A 22,967-nucleotide genomic window follows, 5' to 3' on the forward strand; every position below is an offset into this window, starting at 1 on the left:
AATGTGACGTTAAAACCTGTGAGAAAGCAAGTGAGTGTAGGAAACAGTCTTGTGAAACTTAGGAAAGACTGGCTGATGGATGAAGAAGGCCTGAGTCGTGGGTGAAGGTCATTGACTTCTAAAGTCAACGTTTCTTGTATACAGGTTAAAATACTTATCAAATGATTTGCAGGGCATAGGATTCTAATTTAAGAAGGAAATTAAGCGCAAGAAGAAAAAATTAGACACAGGTGGATGTGTCTGGATACCTGAATGGTTTGTGTTTCTATCCTGAACATCTTAATCAGCCCAGGCTTTGTATACATGACCTATTACTGAAAGAAATATGGACTTGCTGTCTAGTTTTCGTAGCACATAGCAGATCTTCTTTTTCATTTGCTAAAGTGTCCAGTTATAGACCAACGTAGTCATCTTAGATTCGGCGATAAAGAAAGTATTTGCATATTAAATATTAATAATTCCTTCCACATATATTATTCTATTTGAAATGAAAAGCATGTGTACTATATATATATATATATATATATATATATATATATATATATATATATATATATATATATATATATATAAATATAAATAAATGATTAATTACATCCTTATTTGCTTGCTGCAGTGGAAACATTTGTCATAGGACATATTAGGAGAATGAACAAGATGCATACAGGATATTTCAAAATTAGACTAAACATGTACCTTTTTCTTTCACTCTTTCCCATTTCTCCTCACAATGTCACTTCTGCATTAAGTGATATACCTTGTGTTTGTAACATTTTGCACAGAAAGAACTGCTTCAGAAATTCATTTTTAAAAACCCTAGACTTGATGTCACCCATACTGAAAAGAGAAAACGTTTTTCATAAAATTAACTTAGGAAGTGTGTAGATGAAATATTTCTAAAAAGCACCAAACTGAAAAGAGATTACGAAGTTGGGATTAGAATGACCACCAGAAAGCATGTGAGACAACTTTATAAAACATACAAAAGAAAAAAACAAAACAAAGATGCACTGTTGGGTGGGTGGCTTTCCATACTTCTCTATATAAACACAACTCATAATTCTCTAGGCAGATGTTTAAGTTGTCGTTGTAGTGTCAGAGCAAGTGTGGCAAAAAAAAAAAGAAAGAAAGAAAGAAACACCCTAATAACGTCAACCTGCCTGGCTACAGGAAAACCAACAATACTGTCAGTCTTTCCTTACTGTACTCTATATTCTCATGTCCTCTTTGAGACTCTACTAAGTATAAACATTGTTCTGAGAGAATGACATGCATATTCATTTTGGCGAGACAAAAATTAATTTCAGCACAAGACAGTAGAACTCTAATCATGACTGTAGACTTGTTCATGGCTGCAATGGCAAATGAGGAAAGTCCATTTTCTTTAGTACTCCATGAAGTGTTTTCTCCAGTCGCCAATGCAATGGTCTTCCAGTGTTTCTGGATCTTTGGTTAATAAGAACAGTGCCTTCCATTCTTGGTGATAATGACCTGCAAAATTCTTCCTCTGGGTTGTGTTGGTGGAATGTAGTGATTCAGCAACATAGTGTGATCTTAAAATAATCTGTAATCTCATTACAGTTTAGTTAAAGTGACAGGGAACAATTTTGTCTCTCAAGTTTTCCAGGGGATGAATGAATCCAAAATTATACTGTCAAACAGGCACATTTTAGTTTCTCCTAGGGATTACCTGCATTTATGAATCCAACAAGCTCCAAGGCCACTGAAAAACAGGAGACACAAGGATAGAAAACAATAACAGAAGTTAATAAGTAGGCATTGTGCTGTATGCCACATGACAGCTGGTTAAGTTCCTGTGTGAACATGAGTCCTAATTTTAGCTGGTTAAAATGTGGTGAAATAATGTAAATATGGAAACAAATAAATCACATACTTCATAAATACTTAGGGAACAGAACTGAAGCTACATATGTATAAATAATAATGAGTGGGAAAACTGTTATATTCATCAATCAGTATCTTATGTACAAAGTGGACAATGATACAAAAACTCTAATTCTATGTGAGAAGCTAGCAAACGTTACATTGAAGGAATATCTAAACAATCATAAACTGTCTTTTTTCCTAGTCACACACAGATGAGCACAACACTTCTGCTGAAGACACTTCGACTGTAATGAACTGTTCACCATATCTGGCTACAATGTGAAATATTGTTAAGAGAACAGACCATTCAGCCCAACAAGCTTGTCCTTTCTATTCAGTTATGTTCTCCAAATAACATTCAGTTGAAATTTGAAGGTCTCTAAAGATTTACTCTCCACCGCAATTAATTGCTAATGTATTCCATGATGTCTAGGTTTCTTTACGTAAAGAATAACTTTTTAACATTTGCCTGAAATCTGTCCTTAACTAATGTCCAAACTATGTGTCCATGCACATGCAAAATGCTAGTCAATAGTTCATTAATATGGCAAGGTTATCAGTTTTTTAGAATTGAAAGGTCTTCCACCTTTGCCTCACATATAATAAAAAACTGAATATGAACACAGCATGTGAATGGTCAAGTGACCTGCACCAACTATGAGATCTTTTATGTAGTCCATATTTGTATAATTCACAAATTATTTTAAGTATAAAATATTACATTCTCAGCTACTGTCTCACAAAAACAAGGGCTTGTCTCAAAAATCTTCATTGCTAAGGCTATACAATGCACCAATCTATGAGCTGGTAACCTTAGTATTCCCAGTTTTAGTTTAAATACTACTAATATAACTGAAAAATGTTTACGTAACAAAATAAAAAAAAGTGACAGGAGTTGAGTAGAGGTGTGTAATATTATTGGTTATGGAAATTAAATTTCAGCTTTAACTAAAGTAGTGAAAAGTCAAGCAAAATGACACCTTTTATTGGCTAACTAAAAAGATTGCAATATGCAAGCTTTCGAGGCAACTCAGGCCCCTTCTTCAGTCTGAAGACAGCTTGCATATTGTAATCTTTTTAGTTAGCCAATAAAAGGTGTCATTTTACTTGACTTTTCTCTAAATTCATAATGGCTAACACGGTACAACACCCTAGTACTACAGCTTTAACTAAAGTTAAATAACCATGACTTTTCAATGTGAACTTCAAACCTCAGAATAATGCAATATGCTAATTAAAAAAAAATATTGTAATAATACCATATTGTGGTGTCCTTGCTGACTGCCACTCCCTATTATGTCATATTTTTTACATGTAGCATTTTCCAGTATGGTCCAAGAATATTTCTATTAATAGACTCTCATATATGCTCATTATTTAAATTTTTGACATGAAGCTCATCCATTTGCAGTGCAACTTTTTTCTTATCTTGTAGTTCCTATTTCTAAAATGTCTAAGCATTGTTTCTGAAAGATCTGATAGTTAAAATTTGAATGATAACTTGACTTTGAGTTTCCCACAAAGAATACATCACAGAACCCTCAAAGCCTAGCTGCAATTTAACTTGTTTACCAGTTTCCGCTCTAGAAACACTGACTTGGATATAATCAAGTTACTTTTTGTTTCTCAATCTTTTCTGCGAATTTTACCACTAATGTTTTTCCTCAGGTAATTCTCTATACATTTTCAAGAATAACTTTGCATCTTTGCAAAAAGACAACTAATTCTTCAGTAGGATACTTTCTAATCTTATCTTCAATATGGTTTTGGTCAAGTAGAAAGATGTCCCTTAATATTGTTATCCATAAGTAATAAGAATAGGAGAGCAAAACAAATCTTCAGCAGCGTTCTATGCTCAATTTATAGAGCTTATACTTAGGTAGAATGAAGCCAGAGCTCTTGAAACACAAATTCTGGGAAAAAAGGACATACAGCACAGTGCCCAGAACCCCAAACATTACCGCCTAAATTATATACCAGAGTAAGCAGTAACTCTACTCAATATCCTGTCACACTCATCAAACACCAGCATTCAAGCGGCACTCTTGGGTCATAATATACAAATGAAGGATTAACATTATATACATTACCAGGAAAGAGTCATTGGGCTTCTTTTCCTGCCTCAAGACTAGCCTCTAACAGCATCTCTTCTATCTCCTTATCATTCTTGCTGCAGCTCAGTTCTGACATGAAAAAGAAAGGAACATACACATTTAAAGGTTGTGAATAGTAAAGCAATTGGTACTAAACCTTCAGTCCTATTCAACTGAAAAAAAAATAAAAATAAACTGGTGACACAAAGAGCTATGTTGCGGCTCTATCCCCAGACACTTGAAAACATGTGGGTACAATGCTTTAAACATTACCGACAAAGCCAAAAACAAAGAAAAATGGCCAGTGAAAGATTGTGAGGGTACAAAGGGAAGCTCAATTCCCCATGCCACAGTCTCACTCACCTACCATAAAAAAAATGGAAGTGCCTCCCCAGAATGGGACTTTGTTTCACTGGTACCTGCACTGTATAATATACATTTTCAATCTTCTTGATGTACCCATTTGCTCGGACAGTGCCCCTGTTCACTTCCTAGGGTTATGTGTTACTGCCTTTAGTAATTATGACAGTAAGTTATTGACTCTCAACGGGCCATAGCCTAAAATACTGCTTGCATACTAAAAGCAGTTTCCTCCTATTGCTGGCAGTTAATGTATAAAAAAAATTAAATAAACAAAAAAAGCTGGTTTATTTTTTAGGAAAATCTATTATTATACAGCTAACTTACGCTGATTCTGATGAAAATAGGCTTTATATATTTGTTCTAGCAGAACTGTGAATTCATGGCAGGGTTTGTCAATTAAATTTGATTCTCAATTTGTACTTGACAATTTGCAATTCAGTTGGAATCAAAATAAGAAAATCTGTGCCTTTTTCAAAGATTATAATTTCCAAATAAGTTAACAAGTCTGTCTCCTTAAAATAATTCTTAATAGACTGCAATAAACAAGGGGTTTTTAAACAGAGGGGCTACACCAGTCCTGCTAAGGTTGACGTTCTTAAAAAAATTAAACCCGATTTGAAGAATGTATAAATCACCCCATGTAGTTTTTAAATAAGTATAACTAAAAAATGTTTTAAGTTAAACTTCTGAGACTACATATCATTTGTCTAAATGTAAATAGTTTACTACAGGGGTTCCAAAACTTGTTTAAACCATAACCTCCTAAAACATTATACTATCTGGTCAGAGCAACCCACTAACGTAAATCCAAAGCTGTGAAATAGAGCACAATCTTTGATCTTGGGTACCGCTAACGGTAGTGACACAGCATCATTTGGGATAACAGTAGACCTATCAAAATCAAAGGAAATCCTTAACTACAGTAGACTACTGACACAAATGTGATCAAATGTTGTTTGATATCTCTAGGCCAAGGATTCTCAAACCTTTTTCTTGGCATTTGCCCTCTAGAAATTCAATGTTTTGAAACACCACAGTTTCTTCAGTCTTAAAATGTTATGTACTGATTCTTAATTAAGCACAAACAACTAAAGGTGATGTTTCTTAAATCCTCCATGCCTTATATTATATTTTGTGATAGATAGATAGATAGATAGATAGATAGATAGATAGATAGATAGATAGATAGATAGATAGATAGATAGATAGATAGATAGATAGATAGATAGATAGATAGATAGATAGATAGATAGATAGATAGATAGATAGATAGATAGATAGATAGATAGATAGATAGATAGATACTTTCTTTATTAATCCCCAAGGGGGAATTCACATACTCCAGCAGCAGTCAACATAAAAGGTCAGAATATTGTTGCTGACTAATCACTTTTACTTTAAAAAGGTCATTTAACAATGAAGCAATACAAACCTTGTACAATTCCTGACTTGTCAATGTCTCTAGTGAACTACAGGTAGGTAGGTGAAAAAAGTCGTTCAAGTGGTGAAAAACTAAACCTAATAATGTGTTTTTGTATTTAGTCTGTATTTATTAATTTATCATTTTTTAGTTTTACATTCACAGCTCAAAATACCTGATATTGTGAAAATAATCCGGTAGCATATTTATGTTTTAAAATATCTTGTCTTCCTCTTTTCAATCTTTCTCTGTATTTCAAAACAGATAGTTGAAATATCATTCTCTGTGTTCTTAATATCAGCCATGTCACACATATTGTGTATATACAGTATTTCTGCAATAGGCTGGCACCCTTTCCAGGTATTTTATATATATTTTCTTTGTTTCCCTCAATACGGCTAGGTGAGCTCTGCACACTGATTCAAGCCTAACAGCCCTGTTCTTCCTAAGCCCCCATGATTTTCATGATCACACCTGTCACAACACAACTGAATCTATTTTCTGATTTTTGATATCTTTTGAGGCCTGCAGGTGGCAAAATTCTGTCTATAAATTAAATGTGCCTGAGATGGAATCAAGAGATCAATATGGCTGGTAGAAAATAACAAAGAAGAGATTTTTGAAAACAATATTGAAGGCATAAATTGTAAGAACACTGTCTTGGAGCAGGATATGTTGTGTTCTGTAGACATTTAGAGGTAAAAAAAAAAAAAAAAAACCTCAAAGCTTAAAATTCACCTAAATTTCATCACAAATTGGCCCATTCTAGGGAAGAAAAGGAAAAGATGAAACGTGACAACAGTCAGCGCACATTTGTTCAGCACAAATGATATGGAAAAATATTTTTAAATTTATATAAAATTGTTCAGATTCAGTGCCTGGTTTTGATTATGCTTGTTTTTATCAGACAAAAACAAAAGTAGATAGTAAACCATGTAGTAAGCTTCCACTAACATCAAACTTGTATCCAAACCCATTACGTGTACAGTTCTGTCTGACTGTGGCAAAAAACTAAACCCCATAGTAGCTGTTTAACTATACCATATTTACTAAAACTGAAAGTAATATTTATAAAAATAAAATAAAAATGTCTTTGTGAATAAAAGGTAAATTAAAACTAAAAACACACGATGAAGGAAAACTAAAACTAACTGAATTTGCAAGTAAGATCAGAAAAAATATAGAAATAAAAACTAATATAAAAAGGCAAAACTATAATAATCTTGGGGGGCACTACTTTTGTAAAGATATCACAAAGGTTTAGCAATCTCCAGCTATGTACATAATGTCTGAGAAAGATAACAACTAGATATAACAGTACTTTATGTGTTTATGAGGGTGACTTTGGGTGCATTTGTCTACGGTAATCTGGCAAACCTATTCCATACCCTACATCACATAAGCAGGATGACCTTGTGATGACAGGATGCTACTGTATGTTAATTACCTTAGTGTAATTAGTTGCTTAGCAATATGATTTAATCATATACAGTAAGTTTCCTAACCTGAAGGTACAGGACCTAGTTCATTTGTAATAGAATCTGTTTTCACATAACATTCCTTTATGTATGTACATAAATACAAAATAATGATGTAGTTGTGGTAAGTGATCAGGTGACTGGCCAGTTTAACTAGAATGTAAAACGTTCTAAAAACAAAGCTTTACTTTTTGTATTTAATTAATTGAGAATTATCATATAATACAAGAGTGTGCAATCAATGTACATAAAGTTTGTTAAGTTGACATTTAGTGATTTGGTTCAACAAAACTCTTTTATATTCACAGAGGTCAGACAAAAGAAAGCCGTGTAATTCACAAAAGTTACAATCAGCTAATTCCTTCCACTCAGATTAAAATAATTTATTTGAATTGAATCTGCATGACTCAATTCACTAATGTTTTAACTGCACTCAAATGTCGTCTACTACATCATTTTTAAATTTTGGCTTAGCCTAAAACAGATACCTTAGCTTTTGAAAAGCACATTTTAAAATTGTACATTCCACAATAATCAATACCAGAATTAAATAAAATTATTTTTCACTATAAAATATTTTGCTTGCACTTTTATTTAACATTGGCATCACTTAGATATTGTAAATGTATCAGCAACAGTTTCTAACATAGTTTAAAGTTGCCTATCAACCTATAATTTTAACTTAATTGCCATCACTAAACCAGTTTTCTTTGGATCATTCCAACACAACCAAACTGATACTTTCACAATTTCAGCAAAGATATGCATTGAGATGCAACATTTTTCTCCAAGATGACAGGGAATGTGTTCAATTATTGTTTGATAAGTGAATGATCTCCACTTATAGTACATTGTTAATTTTAAATTTCTGTCCAGCAATGTCTTTCACTCTTCAAAACACTACTAGGATCCTTGAGATCATTAAATCACTGAACTGTGTCCTGACAGTGGCATAGTGGCACCGTGGTTAGCACTGCTGCCTTGTAGATTCAGTTTCTTGGTAAGTGCAAATGTGGGTGTGTTCATGAATGGACCCTGTAATGGACTGGTACCCAGTTAAACCCAGAGTACAATAATGCCTTGTTTCCATTTCTGCCAGGATGGGCTCCAGCCCTCTGCCACCATGAATTAGACTGAGGGGTCTCGATAATGTTATGTATTTATTTTGTTTCCCTAGTCAGCGTAATAATTTGCTATTCAATAACAGAAGGTCCATTATAAAGTACGAAAAAAAACTCATTTTACATAAGAGCATGAATGATTCCAGCAGAATGTAATTAACATGCATCGTAACTGGAGGTTTATTTAAATTAGTCAGTTAAACCAACACTTTCTCTATCAGTACTGCAGGGGCACTTGCTTACCGTGTTCAGTTCCACAACTTGCAGTTTTAGGGATGTCAGATGGGTCAGAAAGCAAGAGGGCAAATTCTGTTTTCAGTCCATTGGGAAGGGGCATACCCTCCATTGTTGTACAAGATGTGGTCTCTGCCATCTCACATTTCTCTTCACAGTTTGACCTTCTTGGTGTAACCAATGCATTTGGTGGTACTTGCTCTGAATGTGAGGCAGAGTTTGTGAGCGAATGCACCTCAGCCCCTACAGTTAAAGTGGCAGAAGACTGGCTAAAAAGAGGCTTTGTCTGTAGACCTGCTGGTGCTGCCATTTGTTCAGGAGGACTCTCTACTCTGGTCACAACAAATATTTTATGTCCTCGACCTGGACTAGAAACTGAAATATGCCTCTCATTATTCCGTAGAGGGGAGCTCTGATTAGATGTTGTGTCCAAAATTGCCACTGGTTTTTCTTCTAAGTTAGAGGAAGGAGCAGCATTAGCTACAAGAGCTACAGACTCTACTCTCACTTCTGCAACTGGCTCTGACATCTTGGCAGAAAGCTCAGAAACTGTCTCTGCTTTCTGATGTTGTGCTTCTGTATTGGTTTGTGTAGATCCTTCCACTTCTTCATTCTCTTCATCTGTATCTGAATCAGATTCATCCTCCTGTTCTTGTGTTTTACTTGCACATTCCACTTCTTTCTCTTCCTCCTCATCTTCCTCCTCCTCCTCCTCTTCAGCAGCGGATTGTTCATTATCACATTCTTCATTACTACTAGTGTTCTCATCTCTAATGTCTTGTTGGCTCTCCTCAGACATTGCTTCTTCTTCAGCCTGGGGTAAAGCCATAGTAATTTCAGGCATGGAGGCAGACTGACGCATCTTCTGCTCTGTCTCCTCCTTCTCCTTTGCAAGGATGAAGTTTCGTTTGCACCCATTTTGAATTTCTGACAACAGAGCTTTTTGGGTCTCAATGAAACTTTTTACCTAACAATATATTAAAGGAGAAGACAAAATACATTTAAGAACATTGTTTAAAACACAAATGAAGTTACATTTTTTAATAAACATGGTAAAGAGAAGATTGATATGAGGTATTAAGTATACATTAAAAATATATATGTTAATTAATGCTTAATAAACTTAAAATTTAGTCTGGCTGAAGTATTGCTGCATCAAAAGCTAAACACTAAAGTGAAATTTTACACATGGAGTCCAAGTAAAAGGCAAATGAATATGTTGATTTTATTTCAAAAACAGATTTACATTGGCAACTAAGAAAGCAGAACATGCAATTATATGATCATCACAACTTCTCAAAGGTGAATGCATTGATGAGGAAAGCAAAGTAGTCCATTACATATAATGCACGGCCAAATGTATCTGGACACACCCTCTGATTTGCAGATTTAGCTGTTTAAGACCCACCCATCGCCGAGAAACGTGCTACAAGGCTTGCACTGTCATGTAATCTCTATAGAAAAACACTGGCAGCAGAAGTGGATGTCTTGAAGAGCTCAGTGACTCATCACCTTTCCAACAAACCTGTGTGGCAAATGTTTGAACTTCTACAGCTGTCTCAGTCAACTGAAAGTGACATTATTATAATATGGGATTACAGAGTTGCTGTAGAGGATAAACATTGGCTGCCATTGGTTGAGAGTCTCACTGCCAAGTAACAAAATATCTGAAATCAAAAACAACAAAAGAAATGCTCATATGGAGCTAAAAAATATGGCAGAAATACACAAGCCTACGATAACAATGTACAATGCTAAGTGTGGTGTTGAACTTGGTGGAAATGTGCAAGTATGCCTGTGTATTAGATAACTCACACTTTGCACACTGCTCTGTAGAATTTTCTTGTCCAGTGACTCCTGAGTTTGACCTACTTTCTGAATTATATCTTGTGGATTTGTTAAATCATACATCTTAAAAAAAGTCTTGACCCATTCTGTGAATCACAGTTAATGTGTAATAAAATATTGTCGGCATTGCACAGATTCAGCACTGAAATTTTTTCTCTTGGACCAAAAATTATGGGGTTTCCCCATATTTTGCTACATTCTTTTTATCCCCTATCCTTACAAGCCTTCCAGGGTCTGCTGCAGAGAAGCAACCTCACAGCACGATGCTGCCGACGCCTTCGCCACCCTTCACTTTTTCAATTTCTTAATGAGCAAATTAATTGGAATCCAAGTGATACTCAGTGACTTAGATATTTTCTTGTATCCATCCCCTGACTTGTGATAATCAATCATGTTTTCTTGGAGTTCTCTTGTCGTCTTCTCAGCTCTTTCTCTGTCTTTTGCAAACTTCAAATCCGCAATCTTGGTGTTATCTTTGACAGTAATGTCTCTTTTGAGAAACAAGTAAATTCTGTAGTCAAGAGTTGCTTTTTCCAGCTTCGACTATTAGGTAAGATCAAGCCTTTTTTTATCTTCTAGGGATCTTGAAAAAGCTACTCATGCTTTTATTTTTTCTCACCTTGATTACTGCAACTCGCTGTATTCTGGGATTAACAAATCGCTGATACACAGGTTACAGTTGGTCCAGAATGCTGCTGCTCGTTTTCTGGTTGGGGCAAGAAAGTCTGACTCTGTTTCTCCTATTTTAGCTTATATACACTGGCTGCCTGTCAGTTTTCGATTTGATTTTAAAATCTTGTTGCTCGTTTTTAAATCTTTACATGGGCTAGCTCCTGCCTATTTATCCGAATTGTGGGGTTTATACCAGCCATCTAGAGTGCTTAGATCTTCTGGTCAGTTGTCTCTTGTTGTCCCTCGTACCAAGTTTAAAACTAAGGGGGACAGCTGTGGCACCTCGCGTGTGGAGCTCTTCACCTCATCACATAAAGGAGTCGTCTACAATTGAACTGTTCAAAACGAGATTAAAGACTCATTTCTGTTCACTTGCATTCTGTGACCTTCAGTAATACTGATGGATTCCTCATTGTGATTATATAACATCACTTCTATTTATTATGTATTTTAGTTTATGTTCTTATATTTTATTTCTATTTATGTTATTTGTTTGTTTTCTTGTATTCTATTATTGTAAAGCACTTTGGCCAAAGCATTCCTAAGTTGTTTTAAATGTGCTATATAAATAAATTGACAATGACATTCTTTGAGTAGGTTAGGCCACGACACTGACTCACCACAAATTGGATCTTTCAAATGTAGGCATATTTATGTTACAATCAACTGAAACCCCTTGAGTACAGACAAGTTATATCAATTTAACAAATGATGTGACTTCTAAAACAATATGGCTTCACCAGTGATGACTTGGGTGTGTAATATTAAAAGTGGTGAACGTTATGCGGATCATGTCTTTGGGCATGTTTTAACATCTTTCCACCAATAACATGCATAAATGTTGCACAGTTCTTTTAAGAAAACAAAACCATAGTTTTTTATGCCAGTCCAACAATTATATAATGTTCGCGTATCTGACTAGTCTCAGACATGTTTCCAGTCCTAACAATGCAATAAGCATTGTTGTCACCTCGCATGACTAAACACGGACTTCTGACCAGTTTCAGAATGGTTTTTAAGACCATGTTTCAAACAAACACAGTTTTCAGAATGAATGTACAAGAACAAACATTCACACTGTTAACCTCATATAAACCCTATAAAGACAGAAATGTCTTGATAAGCACTAAACATTACTTAAATTATGTAAAGATTCTTAACTGGAGTATAAAATTGTAATTGCATTCAGTATGAAAGGCTCCATATAAATAAATAAAACTACTATTTTTTATTAATCCAATTATTGATACTGTATGTAATGTTTAACATTAAAATAGTATTTTACAATGGAATAACACTTACAGTCTCTTTCTTAGGCTCTCTGTCTAGATCCAGCCTGAGCAAAGATGTATTAACCTTTAGTGCCAGTGAGAGGGCCATAAGTCCTCCCGTTTTTATTTCATTTTCCCGTAGATCTAGTCGCAAAAGTCGAGGGCTCTCAGCAATAAACTCAGCCACTGCCACAGCACCTATAGAAAGAAAAAAAATGGATTTTCAGTTTGTCTGAGTTGTAACAATATAGATTCATTCTAACTCCCCTGCAAGACAGTCATTCACACTGGGCAAATGAACCAGACATGCAAGTTGTTAGATTCTGGAATGAAATCTGAGAAAATGGAGTAAAAATGTGTAATTACTACAAAGAGAGGCTGGACTAGAAAGTCAGCCTTAGATGTTCGAAAATGTGAAGCAAGATCAGTAAAACTGTGCTGCTGAAACTGATGATACTCCCAGAAAGAGAAGTATTTTAATACAATTATATAATAGCAGCTAAATCTATTTAAAGTGTACAGCATTTTCATTCTTCTAACAGTTGTAACACTGCTTTGATTTAATTTGGTTAACTGTTACTGCCAGTTCCCGAATTGGCTGGCCAGATTATGAAGTTAGTTTTCCATTCTGCAAGAGAAACTGCTCAAGGCGGGTCTTGTTCAGAAAGCGGACACCTCTTGAGACGGCCTTCTCCTCGTCCAAACACTAACCTTATGGCCAATAAAACCAGTCCCTGATGTTAAATCACTATTTTAGGGCTAAAATGATTACAGAAATGTGAAACTTACCTATATACCTAATATTAATTATTGTGAAACAATCAAATTGTGTCCGCTTTCTGAACAAGAGCTGCCAAGGCTACACTCGATGCATATATATATATATATATATATATATATATATATATATTTATGTAAACAAGGCGCTATATAGCGCCGACCCGCACAGAATACGCAGAGGCACGTGTTCACACTCAAAGGCTCCTTTATTTTTTCAGCTGTGTGACACGCCTTCCCGTGCCACACAACCCAAACACAGTCCAAACACAAAACACACAGTTACCACCAAACCAACACTTTCCTGCTCCACCACTCCTCCCAGGCAACCTCGTCCTCTTCCTCCCGATTCTGGCCTCGATTGCTGGGAGGCAGGCCCTTTATTTTTATTTTTATATATACATATATATATATATATATATATACATATACATATACATATATATATATACATATACATATATATATACACATATACATATATATATATACATATATATATACACATATACATATACATATACATATACATATATATATATATATATATATATATATACATATACATATACATATATATATATATACATATATATATATATATATATATATATATATATATATATATATATATATATATATATATATATATATATATATATATATATATATATATATATATATATATATATATATATATATACATATATATATACATACACATATATGGAAGAGAAGGTCTGTGATACGGTTTACATATTTGCAGCTGGAGATCCACAAAGGAAGAAAATGAATCACGTATCAAAAGCAGTTTTTTATTCCTGAGCTTTCAACCCCGGCCAGGGGTCTTCATCTGAGGATAATGTTTACACTTACAAGAATCAAAGGCAATATATACAGTAGCAAAAAATTACGATTAGAGGCGTAGGTGGGGAAGGCGGCCAAGTCAGTGTGGTCTGGGTTTAGGGTATTGGGTGTAAAGTCTTGTTTATTATGAATATGTTCTTCTCAAGTTTGCATATGCTGGATTTATGTCCAAGTGTCTGTTGGCGTTCTCATTTGATAACCAGGATTCGGACTGCTCTCCGGCACTTTTCATAATTTATATATATAATAGTATATATATATATATATATAATATATATATATATATATATATACAATAGTATATATATATAATAGTATATATATATATATATATATATATATATATATATATATATATATAAAAAACAACAACAAGAGTGCAAGCCTTCCATCAAGCAATCCAAAATAAAAATAACATGAAAGGGGATATTACTGTTAAATTATGTCTTTGCAAGAAGAGATTTTTAAGAATTCTGAAAGCTGTTTTTATGTGCAGCATAAAAGTGTCCTAACATGCATTAGGGCTGCTAGGTCAGTGATACAAAATAAAAGTGAGCGTGTTGAGTCTTTAAAACTGTGATAAGAGGCTTGTGAACACTGAGACTATTGATTATCAAATTAATATGCTGTCAGCAGTGCTGCAAGTACAGTAGGTCTGTTTCCTTTTGTGTGAAGCATTAAATGTGTTTTCATCTCATAAGGCCATTAGTTGCATACTTACACGTAAACAAGGAAACACCATTCAACAAAGGAGCAGTTCAAAGACTTTCAAAGTGTCAACAATCAGCATGTGGCGTAAGGTCTAATTTTGTTAAGTTTAACAAAGCAAAAATAAGATATCCTGCTTAGCAAAAATATGTAATTATCTTTACTGTTATACAAATAGAGGACACTAGAAAGTAAGTAATGACACGTTGTGATCCTAAAGCCCTTTGTCAAGATGAGTAAGAATGAGCAGCAATATCAGATTCAAAAATGGAAAACAGTAAGACCAACAGACATACAAATTAAACATCTGAACACAGACACATAGAATTATCCATTTTTATATTGTAGTGACTAAGACAAAAACATTTCTTCAAGGTGTTGTAAAGGATCTGAACCTAAAAAATGGCACAGTGATCAGTGCCAACACCCTATTCATCTAACATCCTGGGATCGAATACTGCACCTAGTTTTAACACCTGCAAAGTTTTTACATTCTACTTATGTTAGCATGGGTTCATCTCCAGGTGCCTAAGTTTTAGTCTCACATCCTCAAAAATGTGCAAATTAAGGCCATGTCACATTTGACAACTTTGTTTGCGATTTTCAGCCATAGCCTTCATTACATAATCTTAGCAAGTCAAAGGCAGTCTGCAGCAAGCCCCCATGAAGACCAGTTGTGTAGTCTGACGTACCCAGTTACCTAGCCCAATTAGTCCACAAATCACATGTTTTTAGTCATGGGGTGGGCTCTGTGTGGATGAGAGCTGACAACCAATGAATAAATAAGCAATGAGGAATAAGGAAAGTGGGAGCTTTGGACCTTGCCAACAGGAGACAGCCTGATCTGTCTGATGTTTGTGTTTTACATACCACAACAGAATGGAACCCTTCTGTTAAACTTTCTGCCAGCTAGCATGCTATTGGCCATTAGAAAAAGGAACAAGCATGAATATGCTGGAAAGTTGCCATTGCAGTCATTAAATTTGAAAAGCCCAGCGACTTTCAGTTGTGTTAAACTGACATTGTCCAATGAAGAGATTAACAGCTACAATCGACTAGCCAATTAGAAGTCATACAATGTGACCTATACTTTAAATGACTGCAACTGCAATCTGGGCCTTGTGTAAGTGCGTTATGCATTAGTGAGCTCTGTAATGGACTGGTACTCTGTCCAGGGCTGAAGTACAGGAATTTTAGGAAAGGCTTTCTGTGACTTTGAGCTAGACTGAAAAGGTTAGAAAAATGTTAGGTTCTGGAAAAAAGAAATCGACTGTAATCATGAGGATTGATTTCATTCTTAAATTAAACTAAGGTAAATGGATGAAGTTCCCTTAAAACGTCCCAAGGATTAATTTAGACTATTCTTCACTATCATTCATTTTCAGACCAATATGATTACTTCAATGAGTTGCAGCTTATCAGATTTGCAAACAGCATAATATCATTTAAACAAGCTGTGAAATTCCTGCAACTGGTCATCATCATTAAAGCAACTACAAAACTAATTTGGACAAGTAAGAAATAATCATTAGCTGTCCATTATCACAAAACCATCATACAGTCCATTTTCTGTATGTTAGTTTTTCTTTAATGTGCTATATGTTTTATGGTACATTGAACACAGTCAAATTTCTTTTTTCTTATTTACAGAGGGAATACATCTGACTAATTCCATATGGAAAAAAAAACGTGTGCTTAAGATTACAAACAAATGACTTAACATTTATTTTTGAGAAAAAAAAAAACTCTACAGAAAGTGTACTTAATTAAATATTGTCACATTGATTCTACCATTTCTGCTACTTAATCTTCAGCAATATTGGTATAGTAATGTAACACAATATACTTCAATTAACTTAATCCAATTTAGGCTTGCAAGGGGGAGTTGCAGCCTATCTTGGCAGAGTCAAGTGCAAAATAGGAACCAGCCCAACATTTCAGGACATTACTGAGCCAGGATTTAGCTACATATTTCACTATCTACAATTGTTGATACCTTTTAGAGTGAGACTCACGTGATTCATTCTTTTAGTTACACTATTTATATTCTGTTTAATGTATTGTGCCTCTGTTTCACTCTAAATCTTATGAAAAAAGAATATTTTAAGTGGAATCCGGTGGATGTTCTTTTTTAAATTAATCTTTCAAGCAGTTTTACCTTACTAAAAGGAGTCAGTCTGGCTATTACTGTAACCTTGTGCTGTGAACTTGCATTCCATGGTTTTTGTTTATTAAAACTCATTTCAAGTGTTGATATAAACTTACATTTCCAGATGTTCATAATAACTGGTGGCATTTGACTAATGAATTGTTTAATTGTGAAACAAATATTTATGTTTTATAAGGTTTTATGGAAGATGTCACGGTGATTATTCCTGCTTCCACAGCTCCGGGAAACTTTGAATTCCAGGCTGGCCACTGTCTATATGATGTTTGCATATTTTCCCCCGAGTCCATGCTGGTTTCCTTACAGAAATCATATTATGTTCCCACATCCCTAAGAAGTGTTGATAGTAATCAACGGCTACTTGATCAGTTTTAGCATAAGTACATTAATTCATTGCCATTATTTGTTTGAGTAATAAATTATAATACTTAAATAAGGCCTAAACAGTAAAATTAAACACTAAACATAATACTGAATCCTCATTAACTAGTAAACAAAATCATTTACATCTCTTTAAAGATGAATTTTAAAAAATCTGTTAATAAATGTCATAAGATACAAAAAGGAAAAAATAAAGCCATTAAAAAAAACCCAAACAGCCTTACTGTACCTTCACAAGAGAGTTTAGTAGAAGCCAAACCCAAACGTAACACTGAACGATTTGCAATGAGACCATCTTTAAGTTTGTGGACTCCTTCATTTCCAATTGCATTATGTCCCAGGTTGAGAGTTTCCAAACTCTGCGTGAAAGGCTAAACACAAAGATATCATTATGGAGGTGTACAGCAAGTAGCAGTTGGAGGTACATTTTCAAAACTTACAACAAACATGATGTGACAGGCAGGTGTAATGTACAGCCCCCTCCACAGCTACTGGCACTCATGGTAAAGATGAGTAAAAAGGGTTGCAAAAGAATCACCTTTTCGTGAATTATCTTGATCTTCTACTAAAAACATTACCAGAAAACAAACCTTTAATAGAAGTAAATTATTCTGAGAATAATTAATTTCTCATCAGGAAATAATTATTTTTAACAATACCACAATTATTGGGACCCCAGAATCATTATGAACAAAGTTTTAGTGAAGAATTTTTTAAAATGTATATCTTACATTTTTAAGTTGATCTGAATCTTCAACACCATCCAACCTCTGCTCCTTAGGGACAAGCTGACAGAGATTCATACCTGGTGGCATGGATCGTGGACTATCTTACAGACAGACTTCAGTATGTGCGTCTCGGGAACTGCAGGTCTGACATCGTGGTCAGCAACACAGGAGCACCGCAGGGGACTGTACTTTCTCCTGTCCTGTTCAGACTATATTCATCAGACTTCCAATACAACTTGGAGTCAGGCAACGTGCAAAAGTTCACTGATGACACTGCTATCATGGGCTGCATCAGAAGTGGGCAGGAGGAGGAGTATAGGAACCTATATGGGAACCGACTATACTTCCTTAGAAGGCTGGCGTCCTTCAACATCTGCAATAAGATGCTGCAGATGTTCTATCAGACGGTTGTGGCGAGCGCCCACTTCTATGCGGTGGTGTGCTGGGGAGGCAGCACAAAGAAGAGGGATGCCTCACGCCTGGACAAACTGGTGAGAAAAGCAGGCTCTATTGTAGGCACGGAGCTGGACAGTTTGACATCCGTGGCAGAGCAACGGGCACTGAGCAGGCTCCTGTCAATCATGGAGAATCCACTGCATCCAATGAACAGGATCATCTCCAGACAGAAGAGCAGCTTCAGCGACAGACAGACTGCTGTCACCGTCCTGCTCCACTGACAGACTAAGGATATCGTTTCTCCCCCACACTATGCGACTCTTCAATTCCACCTGGGGGTAAACGTTAACATTATACAAAGTCTGTTATACCTTCATTGTTATCACTCTTTAATTTAATATTGTTCTTTATCAGTATGCTGCTGCTGGAGTATGTGAATTTCCCCTTGGCATTAATAAAGTATCTATCTATCTGTGTGTAGAAACTTTTAAGCAATATTCGATGACTTTCTGTTTCACTAGGGCATGAATACGAGGTGACATAGATGCCAAATTTCTCAATTCAATCACCAACATGGGAAAGATAGAACACACAATTCAAATGTGTTAATCTTCAGAAGTCTAGGAATGACTATTAAAAAAATGCTACTTGCCCGGAAATGACCATATTTATTAATAGTTAGGGCAAAAATTAAAAAGTTCAAATCAACTGCAACTGTTACCAACTTGCCTGGAGGAGGACTCAAGTTTACTTTGCCCCCAAACACAGTGATCAAGATGGAAAAAGAGGTCATCCCCAAAGAGTCACTATTGCAGAAATACAGATAAAAGTAGAATACTAGGGTCAGCAAGTCTCAAACATCAGACACCAACTCCATGGCAAAAGATTTTTGGAAGGCATGCTAGATAAAACCCTTGCCTGTCATTTAACCACAAACATCAGCAACTAGAGTTTGCTAAATGTATTGGAACTTTGGTTAAAACTATGTTTTCTGGTCAGGTGAAACAAAAAATGGAGATTTTTGGTAACAAACATTAATGGTGAGTTTAGCATAAAAAGGATGGCTATGCTGATCCTGCTCTTAATTACAGTGGACATGTTATGATGTTGTGGGGCTGATTTTTATCCAGAGGCCCTGTAAATCTTGTTAGTGTACATAGCCTCATCAGGAGATTTAAAATTTAAATCTTGCTGCCACCGCCAAGAAACTAAAACTGTATCATCTTTGAATCTTCCAGCAGAACAACAATCCAAAACATATGCCCAAATCAACACAAAAATGGTTACCATCCATCCATCCATCCTCTTCCGCTTATCCGCGTATCCGTGGGTCGGGTCGCGGGGGCAGCAGCTTAAGCAGAGAGGCCCAGATTTTCCTCTCCCCAGCCATTTCTTCCAGCTGTTCCGGGAGAATCCCAAGGTGTTCCCAGGCCAGCTGGGAGACATAGTCCCTCCATCGTGTCCTGGGTCTTCCCCGGGGCCTCCTCCCGGTTGGACGTGCCCGGAACACCTTACCAGGGAGGCGTCCAGGAGGCATCCTGATCAGATGCCCGAACCACCTCATCTGACTCCTCTTGATGTGGAGGAAATGGTTACAGGAACACAAAATAAAGCTTCTGCCATGGCTGTGCCTGTTCCCAAGCCTAAATCCCATTAAAAACCTGTGGTGCGAGCTAAAGAGGAGAATGCACAAGACAGAACCTTAACATCCTGGATGATCTGGGGAGATTCTGTAAAGAGGAATAGTCTCAGATTCCCTGATTGGCATTCTCCAACCTTATAAGATGTTAAAAGAGAAGACTCAGTGCTGTTGTATTGGCAAAGGGAAGTTGTACAAAGTATTAAATGCAGGGGAGCCAATACTCGTGGCACATTTGGTTTTGATAAAAATAACCTCTTGATGAAGATTTTTTTTTTCAGAATAAATTTACTAAAGTTTAAGATTTGCTTTATTTGATTTTTTTCAGTGTGAGATTAAGGCAATTCATCAAAAGTTGAATTTTGTATAACCCATACTCTGATTCTAATTACAAGCTGCCTTATCACAACAACATAAAACAATGATACAAAACAAATAAGCAATTAAGTGTGGTATTGTACATAATATGGTGTTTCATTGCTAAAAACAATAAGGAAGGTTAAAAAAAAAATGACTCTTCAATTCTTTAAAGAAAGTACAACTGCAATATTTTAAGGAGCAAAGCAGCATTATGGAGAAACCCTAAATAATGATTATAATGAAAATTAATTTGAACCATAAATACAGATTAGACTGAAAGCAGAATCCTTATCCAAGTGGCTGCATTTATGAGAACAAAACTGATAATGTAATTTTTCAATGTCGTCTCCACCAGTCTCAATGTAATTGTGCCCCCTGCCTGGATTCCTGCAAAATAAACGTTTCTGTCTTCTCCTCGCAACTACGCATGCACCGTTTTCTTCTTGTTGTCATCTGTGTTGAATTGATGGCCACCCAGATGTTTTTTTAGCGGTCCAAAAAGGTGGAAATCACATGGTGCCAAATCTGGAGAATAAGGAGGATGTAGGAATAGCTCAAACTTCAGTTACTCCAGACAAGCCTTGGTGTGTTCTTAGCAGTGTGTGTGTCATTGTCTTACAGCAAAAGGACTCTTTGAGATAGCAGTCCATGCCGCTTGGATCGAAAAGCAGGCTTCACACTGGTCTCCAGCAAGTCACAGTAACTTGCACTAGTGACTGTAGTACCCCTCGGCACGTAGTGTTTGACAAGAACTCGGGTGCACGGGTGGTTGAGAGGACAAGACAGATCCTTTTATTCTGCTGACACTTCCAAGCAGGTGGCGCAAGTGCATTGAGAAGGGTGGAGACGACATTGAGAAATGACATGATCAGTTTTGTTAAGGTTCGTTCCATTTTCTAATAAATTCCATTTTCTAACTTTAGCTGGACTCCCCTTCGTATGTATGAAGAAGCTGAATACATAATGTGATACTTCATGGTCCTACCACTGTTTAATAACCTACTCCACTATAATCATATCATATTTAACCAGGAATGGCTCATTTGAAACTGAACTCATATCTCATGTTGAGACACTGAATGTGAATAGAGTTATTTTAATGTATACTATCACAGAACCACAGAGATAAAAATATTGTGTATTCTTGTGATGGTGCTTTTCTAGTCTCCACTGAAACAGAAGCCTCCTTACAGCACAATCTGAATTACATTTAATTCTTTTAGCATGTTGGATTATAGTGCCCTCAAGATCAAATACAAATATACATCAGTCGTAACTAATTATTACTTGGTTTTAGTTAGTACTATTATACATGTTACAGCTTTAAACACAGATGAATGCTACAGAATATATCCTTGTTTCCTATTTCTGGATATTTCAAATTATGTCCAAATTAAACCAATTAAACTAAATGAAAAATAAAAGTCTGTTTAAAATTAAAATATTTTCTTCAAAATTTCAAATAAATATCAAGGACTGTAGTTAATAAACTATAAAGAAAAATACAGTACATTAGACAAATATTATAAACAGTAGTGCCCAAATGAGAACACTATGTGGCTCTAAACAATAAATAGTTTCTTAAAGTAAATAAAAGAAATGGGTTACAGTAACAGCAGAAAACTATTCTTCATACTTTATGGATGGTTTCAGGTACAGTTTGTTGATGACAAATTATCTACTGTTTGTTAGCGAAGGATGATTTGTGAGAGCTCATTTGTTAATATGCACATTTTCCACCAAGGATTTAACCATGGGGAAAAAATAACAAGGATCCTCTTTAAAACATAAACAACTGAAAGGCTCACCAGTGCTGCTGCCAAATACGTCATGCTGTTGTGAGTTAATTGGTTGTTCCATAATACAAGAGTCACCAAGCCTTTCCGCTGCTCCTTAAGGCCCTCACACAGGTATGCCAGTCCTAACAGCCAAAGCCACCACCCCGAGAGAGAGAAAAGAGAGAGAAAATGCTTGATGTTAAAAAGCACATTGCTGCATCATCTGGCTTGAATTTAATTAATTTATTTTAATTTAAATGACTTATACTTTTCTTTCACACGTGCTCAAAACTCTTGGCTTGCCACCAAATCTTGTTTATGTGCGGAAAACAAAAGACAACACAGATTCTCCAAGGTAATAAATACCATCCATAACTTGCATACCCTCATTTAAATGTGTCAGGTTTAATTTTGTGCCTCTAAAACACATTCGGCTTCAATTTAAATTTTAAAATGCAATAAATTACTTTTTATTTTAGCCATTAAAATCACATAACACATTTACTAATAAACTAAATGATAGGAAAACGGAAAAACAAAATGTCATATAAAAAGCTATGCAGCATGTGATAAATGTGCAGTGTACTGCATATAATATGGATGAAAGATATTTAGCACAGGAGAGTTGTGTTGTGGTCCAGGTTGTTATCTCACAGCTCCAGAAACCTTTGGTTCAGATTTCTGTTTCTATTCAGCCTGTAGAATAAACGTATCCCTGTGCCTGTGTATGTTTTCACTGTTACTCGGTTTTTTGTTTTTTTTTTGGCATTCCAAAGATG

The 22,967-nt window shown here is 35.5% G+C and overlaps 1 protein-coding gene across 2 annotated transcripts in view; it reads right to left on the reverse strand.

The window, feature by feature from the left end:
* Window positions 1-583: 583 nt before the first annotated feature.
* The window catches only part of ppp1r37 (protein phosphatase 1, regulatory subunit 37), a 178,950-nt gene continuing 156,566 nt past the window's right edge, over window positions 584-22,967 (reverse strand). For both annotated transcript variants that reach the window (XM_039768064.1, XM_039768063.1), the window contains 6 exons: window positions 22,219-22,331; window positions 17,517-17,658; window positions 12,419-12,585; window positions 8,606-9,563; window positions 3,978-4,070; window positions 584-1,723 (listed from right to left, as the gene is read on the reverse strand). In XM_039768064.1, coding sequence (XP_039623998.1) covers window positions 3,988-4,070; window positions 8,606-9,563; window positions 12,419-12,585; window positions 17,517-17,658; window positions 22,219-22,331 — 1,463 coding nt within the window. In that variant the 3' untranslated portion in view covers window positions 584-1,723; window positions 3,978-3,987. The remainder of the gene's footprint in view (window positions 1,724-3,977; window positions 4,071-8,605; window positions 9,564-12,418; window positions 12,586-17,516; window positions 17,659-22,218; window positions 22,332-22,967) is intronic.

This window comes from Polypterus senegalus, chromosome 11 (genome assembly GCF_016835505.1).
Source record: "Polypterus senegalus isolate Bchr_013 chromosome 11, ASM1683550v1, whole genome shotgun sequence".
NCBI lineage: Eukaryota > Metazoa > Chordata > Cladistia > Polypteriformes > Polypteridae > Polypterus > Polypterus senegalus.